At 48.2% G+C, this 10,000-nt stretch overlaps 1 protein-coding gene across 3 annotated transcripts in view; it reads right to left on the bottom strand.

Moving 5' to 3' along the window:
- The window catches only part of LOC129831656 (rho guanine nucleotide exchange factor 26-like), a 62,902-nt gene that overhangs the window by 45,965 nt on the left and 6,937 nt on the right, over positions 1 to 10,000 (bottom strand). For 2 of the 3 annotated variants that reach the window (XM_055895018.1, XM_055895016.1), the window contains exons 4-5: positions 9,721 to 9,860; positions 9,431 to 9,499 (exon numbers count right to left, since the gene is read on the bottom strand). In XM_055895018.1, the coding sequence (XP_055750993.1) occupies positions 9,431 to 9,499; positions 9,721 to 9,860 (209 nt within the window). The remainder of the gene's footprint in view (positions 1 to 9,430; positions 9,500 to 9,720; positions 9,861 to 10,000) is intronic. The other variant, XM_055895017.1, reaches the window with a different exon arrangement.

Genomic DNA, 10,000 nt, shown 5'->3' with positions numbered 1-10,000 from the left:
CGCAAACAAGCCCTATTCAGTGGCCAAATCTACCAGCAGCAATGGAGCGTTCACGACCCCCCCCCCCCCCCCCCCCCCCCCTGGCCAGTTCTCTGAGTATGAACATCGACTGTCGCAACATGAATGGAAACAATTCCAGACTCATGGAGAGAGCCTTCAGAAAAAAAAGCCTGGACACTAAAGTTCTCCAGGAGAACACCATCTTTGTCTCTTCCGGAGATCCAGGGAAATGGAATAGAGTGGCGGCTATCCTGAACGGAGCTTTCTACAGGAACGCCATCTGTTCTGCAGAACATCGGGACGGGAGACCCTCTGGTGCTCCACTCCTTGAACGGATCCTGAGAAAGTTCCCTAGACTCTTGGAATGCCCAGCGGAGGTGACCTCCCTCACTGACGGGATCAAGACACAGCTGTGCTTTATAAATCGGGAGAGCATTCAACCATCACTTGTAGCAGTTGGACTCAACACGAGAGAGGACAGAGAAAGGTATGCAGGGAGAAATTGGCATACCAATTTGCAACATCATTATTCTGACCAACAGTGCCCAGTATCTTGGTCATACGTGTAATGTTGTTGGCGAGTTGAGGGGGATGGGACGACGACGACAAGTTGAGGAGCTTGTCCATGAGTATTCAACCACGCTTGATGTGATTGACGTTTCCCCTCTGCCTGTGGTCATGAGCTAGAAGCTGGGAGGAAGGTTACCCTAGCAAAGATTCAACATCTGCTTGCCAATGTGCCTCAGAAGGTTCTAAGGGGAATTATTAACAAACCTGTTCAAGTGGTGAGAAAGTGTCTATGCTTAAACACACCACACGTGATGTTGTCTTCCTGAGCCGAAGAGAGGGGAGTTTAGCTGTCCAGAATGTTGAGTGGATTTACACTGCTACCAGACTGACTCACCTGTTGAACATGCTCAACAGTGACAATGTGACAGCCAGGGAGTCAGATAAAGTCTCCATTCTTCTGGACCTACGAAGGAGGAAGGTTACACTGGCCAGGGACACTGAGGATAACTTCCTGGGTTTCAGGAGGAAGGTTCCACTGGCCAGGGACACTGAGGATAACTTCCTGGGTTTCAGGAGGAAGGTTACACTGGCCAGGGACACTGAGGAAACTTCCTGGGTTTCAGGAGGAAGGCCAATGGAAAATTAGAGACATTCGTGCTACGGGCTTTGGAGTCTGGTCAGATTGGCCGGACCTCAACAACCTGTGCATCCGGACTGGAGTAGAGCTCAGGTGGACACGGACTGACTAGTAAACTGAGTACGTGACGGGAGTGGAGCTCAGGTGGACACGGACTGACAGGTAAACTGAGTACGTGACTGGAGTGGAGCTCAGGTGGACACGGACTGACAGGTAAACTGAGTACGTGACTGGAGTGGAGCTCAGGTGGACACGGACTGACAGGTAAACTGAGCCAGTAACTGGAGTAGAGCTCAGGTGAACATGGACTGACAGGTAAACTGAGCCAGTAACTGGAGTAGAGCTCAGGTGAACATGGACTGACAGGTAAACTGAGCCAGTAACTGGAGTAGAGCTCAGGTGAACAAGGACTGACAGGTAAACTGAGCCAGTAACTGGAGTAGAGCTCAGGTGAACACGGACTGACAGGGAAACTGAGCCAGTGACTGGAGTAGAGCTCAGGTGAACATGGACTGACAGGTAAACTGAGCCAGTAACTGGAGTAGAGCTCAGGTGAACACGGACTGACAGGTAAACTGAGCCAGTAACTGGAGTAGAGCTCAGGTGAACACGGACTGACAGGTAAACTGAGTACGTGACTGGAGTAGAGCTCAGGTGAACACGGACTGACAGGTAAACTGAGCCAGTAACTGGAGTAGAGCTCAGGTGAACACGGACTGACAGGTAAACTGAGTACGTGATTGGAGTAGAGCTCAGGTGGACACGGACTGACAGGTAAACTGAGCCAGTGACTGGAGTAGAGCTCAGGTGGACACGGACTGACAGGTAAACTGAGCCAGTAACTGGAGTAGAGCTCAGGTGAACATGGACTGACAGGTAAACTGAGCCAGTAACTGGAGTAGAGCTCAGGTGAACATGGACTGACAGGTAAACAGCCAGTAACTGGAGTAGAGCTCAGGTGAACACGGACTGACAGGTAAACTGAGCCAGTAACTGGAGTAGAGCTCAGGTGAACACGGACTGACAGGTAAACTGAGCCAGTAACTGGAGTAGAGCTCAGGTGAACACGGACTGACAGGTAAACTGAGCCAGTAACTGGAGTAGAGCTCAGGTGAACACGGACTGACAGGTAAACTGAGCCAGTGACTGGAGTAGAGCTCAGGTGAACACGGACTGACAGGTAAACTGAGCCAGTGACTGGAGTAGAGCTCAGGTGAACACGGACTGACAGGTAAACTGAGCCAGTGACTGGAGTAGAGCTCAGGTGAACACGGACTGACAGGTAAACTGAGCCAGTGACTGGAGTAGAGCTCAGGTGAACACGGACTGACAGGTAAACTGAGCCAGTGACTGGAGTAGAGCTCAGGTGAACACGGACTGACAGGTAAACTGAGCCAGTGACTGGAGTAGAGCTCAGGTGAACACGGACTGACAGGTAAACTGAGCCAGTGACTGGAGTAGAGCTCAGGTGAACACGGACTGACAGGTAAACTGAGCCAGTAACTGGAGTAGAGCTCAGGTGAACACGGACTGACAGGTAAACTGAGCCAGTGACTGGAGTAGAGCTCAGGTGGACACGGACTGACAGGTAAACTGAGCCAGTAACTGGAGTAGAGCTCAGGTGAACACGGACTGACAGGTAAATTGAGACAGTAACTGCGTGTGCGTGTGCCCTCAGGTGGACACGGACTGACAGGTAAACTGAGCACGTGACTGGAGTGGAGCTCAGGTGGACACGGACTGACAGGTAAACTGAGCACGTGACTGGAGTGGAGCTCAGGTGGACACGGACTGACAGGTAAATTGAGACAGTAACTGCGTGTGAACTCAGGTGGACACGGACTGACAGGTAAACTGAGCCAGTGACTGGAGTAGAGCTCAGGTGAACATGGACTGACAGGTAAACTGAGCCAGTAACTGCCTCGGATGCAGTTGTGTTCAGATCTCAGTGTTGTTGTGGAGGTTTCTGTCACCATGATGAAACATCTCATCCTACATCCAGGACAACACTCCTTGTTATCAGACGGACGTGTGTGACCATGCATGGTGGTGTGTGTGTTTGTTTAGAATAAAACAGCGTGTCCTTCTCATGTTTCACCCACTATAAAACAGGAGCTACCTGGAGTACTTCCTGTTAATACCTAACCAGGTCACCCCCCCCCCCCCCCCACACACAAGTCTGCTGAGGTTAACTCCCATCTCTCTGCTCCTTAGTCCCAGCCATGAAGATATTTACCACGGAGACCTTTGAAATTAAGATATTTACAAAGGAGACTTTTTGCCACCAGAGACTTTTACCCACCAGAGACTTTTTGCCACCAGAGACTTTTTGCCACCAGAGACTTTTTGCCACCAGAGACTTTTTGCCACCAGAGACTTTTTGCCACCAGAGACTTTTTGCCACCAGAGACTTTTTGCCACCAGAGACTTTTTGCCACCAGAGACTTTTTGCCACCAGAGACCTTTGCCACCAGAGACCTTTGCCACCAGAGACCTTTGCCACCAGAGACCTTTGCCACCAGAGACCTTTGCCACCAGAGACCTTTGCCACCAGAGACCTTTGCCACCAGAGACCTTTGCCACCAGAGACCTTTGCCACCAGAGACCTTTGCCACCCGAGACCTTTGCCACCCGAGACCTTTGCCACCCGAGACCTTTGCCACCCGAGACCTTTGCCACCCGAGACCTTTGCCACCCGAGACCTTTGCCACCCGAGACCTTTGCCACCCGAGACCTTTGCCACCAGAGACTAGGGTTGACACTATACCAGCATGGTGATACATACCTGATACCTGAAAATAAACATGTTTCTGGGTGACAACAGCAGGCTGTTTGTTTGTGACATCAGAACTGTTTTCCTCAGGAAATCTGCTTCATGTTTCGTTCTTGTCATGATACTGGTATTGTAACAACCCTAATGGAGACGTTTGCAAACACATCCAGACTAGAGACACACACAAAGGAGACGTCTTTGTCTTCCTGACAGTTTGGGACAATATCAGTGTCCTCAACGACCTCCTCATGGCCCAGCAGATGTTAAAACAAACACACACACACACACACACACCCACCCACACACCCACACACCCACACACAGAGAGAGAGCCAAACCACTACAGCCAGACTGCCAAAAGCTTGCCAAGCTTGTTTCGATTTGCAAGACAAATTCCCTTTAAGGGCAATCAACTTCTATTTATCTAATGCATCTATGGCCTCGCACGTCTTTAGTGTCCTAGTAAACACCTTCCTGCCACGACAACTGAACTTCGCCCTGCTTTTGGAGTTTCCCTGAGAACACAGAGAGACAGGCGTAACTGTGACAACAGAAACTCGGTTTTCAGTCAATAGGGAGTGCTTGGGGTAAGTAGGCATCATTTTACCCACCCCTGTCCTATCCTTAAACGGGGGGGGGGGGGGGGGGGTTAAACGTCTCATCCAAGAGTGTGGTGTCAACACTCTTAGATATACCACTTCCTCCTGTCCCCACTGTTACTGAAAACTAGAGACTTCTAGGAAACAGAGAATGGTCTGACCCTACAGATGTTACTGGTAACTAGAGACTTCTAGGAAACAGAGAACAGTCCTACCCTACAGATGTTACTGAAAACTAGAGACTTCTAGGAAACAGAGAACAGTCCTACACTACAGATGTTACTGGAAACAAGAGACTTCTAGGAAACAGAGAACAGTCCTACCCTACAGATGTTACTGGAAACTAGAGACTTCTAGGAAACAGAGAACAGTCCTACCCTACAGATGTTACTGGAAACTAGAGACTTCTAGGAAACAGAGAACAGTCCTACCCTACAGATGTTACTGGAAACTAGAGACTTCTAGGAAACAGAGAACAGTCCTACCCTACAGATGTTACTGGAAACCAGAGACTTCTAGGAAACAGAGAACAGTCCTACCCTACAGATGTTACTGGAAACTAGAGACTTCTAGGAAACAGAGAACAGTCCTACCCTACAGATGTTACTGGAAACTAGAGACTTCTAGGAAACAGAGAACAGACCTACCCTACAGATGTTACTGGAAACTAGAGACTTCTAGGAAACAGAGAACAGTCCTACCCTACAGATGTTACTGAAAACTAGAGACTTCTAGGAAACAGAGAACAGTCCTACACTACAGATGTTACTGGAAACCAGAGACTTCTAGGAAACAGAGAACAGTCCTACCCTACAGATGTTACTGGAAACTAGAGACTTCTAGGAAACAGAGAACAGTCCTACCCTGCAGATGTTACTGGAAACTAGAGACTTCTAGGAAACAGAGAACAGTCCTACCCTACAGATGTTACTGGAAACTAGAGACTTCTAGGAAACAGAGAACAGTCCTACCCTACAGATGTTACTGGAAACCAGAGACTTCTAGGAAACAGAGAACAGTCCTACCCTACAGATGTTACTGGAAACTAGAGACTTCTAGGAAACAGAGAACAGTCCTACCCTACAGATGTTACTGGAAACTAGAGACTTCTAGGAAACAGAGAACAGACCTACCCTACAGATGTTACTGGAAACTAGAGACTTCTAGGAAACAGAGAACAGTCCTACCCTACAGATGTTACTGGAAACCAGAGACTTCTAGGAAACAGAGAACAGTCCTACCCTACAGATGTTACTGGAAACCAGAGACTTCTAGGAAACAGAGAACAGTCCTACCCTACAGATGTTACTGGAAACCAGAGACTTCTAGGAAACAGAGAACAGTCCTACCCTACAGATGTTACTGGAAACCAGAGACTTCTAGGAAACAGAGAACAGTCCTACCCTACAGATGTTACTGGAAACCAGAGACTTCTAGGAAACAGAGAATGGTCTGACCCTACATATGTTACTGGAAACTAGAGACTTCTAGGAAACAGAGAACAGTCCTACCCTACAGATGTTACTGGAAACCAGAGACTTCTAGGAAACAGAGAACAGTCCTACCCTACAGATGTTACTGGAAACCAGAGACTTCTAGGAAACAGAGAACAGTCCTACCCTACATATGTTACTGGAAACTAAAGACTTCTAGGAAACAGAGAACAGTCCTACCCTACAGATGTTACTGGAAACCAGAGACTTCTAGGAAACAGAGAACAGTCCTACCCTACAGATGTTACTGGAAACCAGAGACTTCTAGGAAACAGAGAACAGTCCTACCCTACAGATGTTACTGGTAACTTTGTTTTGCAGACGCTCTTGTACAGAGAGACTTACAGTAAGCGCACATTTTCATATTAGTTCGTACCTGTCCCCCACGGGAATCGAACCCACAGACCTGGTGTTGATGTCTTATAAATATTAAGTTAACTTTCTAAAATTTACTAAATGCTCTGTGGTTCTGCATTTGGTTTGTTAATTTAATATCTAGTTAGCTATCTAGTACTATAAACACTACAGCCTTCCCTGTTCACAGTGTAAACATCTACTACTATAAACACTACAGCCTTCCCTGTTCACAGTGTAAACATCTAGTACTATAAACACTACAGCCTTCCCTGTTCACAGTGTAAACATCTACTACTATAAACACTACAGCCTTCCCTGTTCACAGTGTAAACATCTACTACTATAAACACTACAGCCTTCCCTGTTCACAGTGTAAACATCTAGTACTATAAACACTACAGCCTTCCCTGTTCACAGTGTAAACATCTAGTACTATAAACACTACAGCCTTCCCTGTTCACAGTGTAAACATCTACTACTATAAACACTACAGCCTTCCCTGTTCACAGTGTAAACATCTAGTACTATAAACACTACAGCCTTCCCTGTTCACAGTGTAAACATCTAGTACTATAAAACACTACAGCCTTCCCTGTTCACAGTGTAAACATCTAGTACTATAAACACTACAGCCTTCCCTGTTCACAGTGTAAACATCTACTACTATAAACACTACAGCCTTCCCTGTTCACAGTGTAAACATCTAGTACTATAAACACTACAGCCTCCCTGTTCACAGTGTAAACATCTAGTACTATAAACACTACAGCCTTCCCTGTTCACAGTGTAAACATCTAGTACTATAAACACTACAGCCTTCCCTGTTCACAGTGTAAACATCTACTACTATAAACACTACAGCCTTCCCTGTTCACAGTGTAAACATCTAGTACTATAAACACTACAGCCTTCCCTGTTCACAGTGTAAACATCTAGTACTATAAACACTACAGCCTTCCCTGTTCACAGTGTAAACATCTACTACTATAAACACTACAGCCTTCCCTGTTCACAGTGTAAACATCTAGTACTATAAACACTACAGCCTTCCCTGTTCACAGTGTAAACATCTACTACTATAAACACTACAGCCTTCCCTGTTCACAGTGTAAACATCTACTACTATAAACACTACAGCCTTCCCTGTTCACAGTGTAAACATCTACTACTATAAACACTAGAGCCTTCCCTGTTCACAGTGTAAACATCTACTACTATAAACACTACAGCCTTCCCTGTTCACAGTGTAAACATCTAGTACTATAAACACTACAGCCTTCCCTGTTCACAGTGTAAACATCTACTACTATAAACACTACAGCCTTCCCTGTTCACAGTGTAAACATCTACTACTATAAACACTACAGCCTTCCTGTTCACAGTGTAAACATCTACTACTATAAACACTACAGCCTTCCCTGTTCACAGTGTAAACATCTACTACTATAAACACTAGAGCCTTCCCTGTTCACAGTGTAAACATCTACTACTATAAACACTACAGCTTTAGTGTTTTTATAGTAGGACAGGACAGGGTCAGGGACAGGGACAAGACAGGGACAAGACAGGGCGAGGACAGGGACAGATTAGTAGTATTGTCTACCTCTTTATCCTCCTTCACCTCCCCTCCTCCCTTTTCTACACACTGGAAACAACTGAATAAGTGTGAATATCGCTATCAGAACCAAGTGTCCTCTAGCGTCTGCAGAGCAACATCAGAACCAAGTGTCCTCTAGCGTCTGCAGAGCAACATCAGAACCAAGTGTCCTCTACCGTCTGCAGAGCAACATCAGATCCAAGTGTCCTCTAGCGTCTGCAGAGCAACATCAGAACCAAGTGTCCTCTAGCGTCTGCAGAGCAACATCAGAACCAAGTGTCCTCTAGCGTCTGCAGAGCAACATCAGAACCAAGTGTCCTCTAGCGTCTGCAGAGCAACATCAGAACCAAGTGTCCTCTACCGTCTGCAGAGCAACATCAGAACCAAGTGTCCTCTAGCGTCTGCAGAGCAACATCAGAACCAAGTGTCCTCTACCGTCTGCAGAGCAACATCAGAACCAAGTGTCCTCTAGCGTCTGCAGAGCAACATCAGAACCAAGTGTCCTCTAGCGTCTGCAGAGCAACATCAGAACCAAGTGTCCTCTAGCGTCTGCAGAGCAACATCAGAACCAAGTGTCCTCTAGCGTCTGCAGAGCAACATCAGAACCAAGTGGTTTCCGGTAACATCTCTCTCTCGTCAGTTTAATTTCCTTCCATGTCCTGCTCCTTCCCTCTAAAAGTATCTGTCTCCATGTGTATCTGTGCATATCTCCCTCTCCCCCTCTCTCCCCCTCTCTCTCCCTCCCTCCCTCTCTCTCTCCCTCTGCCTCCCTCTCCCTCCCCCTCCCCCTCTCTCTGACATACCATCTTAAGCAGCTCCAGATAAGAGTAAACATCAACAAGGAGAACAGAACACCTAAGTGGAAAACAGCTCTCCCCTCCTCTCTGTCTTTCTCTGTGTCTCTCTCTGTGTCTCCCTCCCTCCCCTCCCCTCTACCATCCTGGGCTCACACTGACATGATGTCATAATCGGAGTCGCCACGCTGCTCTCCAGGGGAAACATATTTCACATTTTTCCATTGAGAAGACTCCCTGGTGATTACCAGCAGGCTGGCGCCGTGCCGGGTGGTGCTCCTAGTCTGCTGGCCCAGATCTTTCACCCTGCTCTCTCCCCTCCTCTCTTCCCCTCCCCCTTCCCTGCTCTCTCCCCTCCTCTCTTCCCCTCCCACTTCCCTGCTTTCGACCCCCTCCCCCTTCCCTCCTCTCTCCCCCTCCCCTCCTCTCTCCCCCTCCTCTCTCCCACTCCCCTCCTCTCTCCCCCTCCCCCTCCCCTGCTCTCTCCCCTCCTCTCTTCCCCTCCCACTTCCCTGCTTTCGACCCCCTCCCCCTTCCCTCCTCTCTTCCCCTCCCCTCCTCTCTCCCCCTCCCCTCCTCTCTCCCCTCCTCTCTCCCCCACCCCTCCTCTCTCCCCCTCCCATCCTCTCTCCCCCTCCTCTCTCCCCCTCCCCTCCTCTCTCCCACTTACCACATTTTCCTTCATTCTCTTCCTCTCTCTTCCCATCTTTGTATTTACTCTCTCGTCCGTCCGTCCCCCCTCACCCAGAGACAGACAGACACACAGAAAGACACACAGACACACAGAGAGAGACAGAGACAGAGACAGAGTGTAGAGGATGGGTAAGGACTGCAGCCAGATCAGATGGGACAACATCCTGGCCAGCACTGGCATTCCATCTTCCAACCAGACACTGTGTGTCTCTGTACTGTATGTGCAGACAGACAGTGCACTACTGTGTGTGTGTGTTTGCATCTCACCACACTGAGTTGGCTCCAGGAGGTGCGTATGGGTCTGTACTGCACCACGATGCCGTCGTCAGGTTTGGGCTCTCTGGACTGGTCCTCATCAGAGTCATTGTGAAGAGCTTTCTCCTGGTAGTTCTGATACAGTTCCTCCTCTGGATCACACCACAGACAGACCGGTTGAATCACACAACAGACAGACCGGTTGAATCACACCACAGACAGACCGGTTGAATCACACCACAGACAGACATGTTGGATCACACCACAGACAAGTTGGTTGGATCACACCACA

Source organism: Salvelinus fontinalis, chromosome 33 (assembly GCF_029448725.1).
Source record: "Salvelinus fontinalis isolate EN_2023a chromosome 33, ASM2944872v1, whole genome shotgun sequence".
NCBI lineage: Eukaryota > Metazoa > Chordata > Actinopteri > Salmoniformes > Salmonidae > Salvelinus > Salvelinus fontinalis.
The sequence above is the reverse complement of the archived record's forward strand: the minus strand, read 5'-3'. Positions and strand labels throughout refer to the sequence as shown.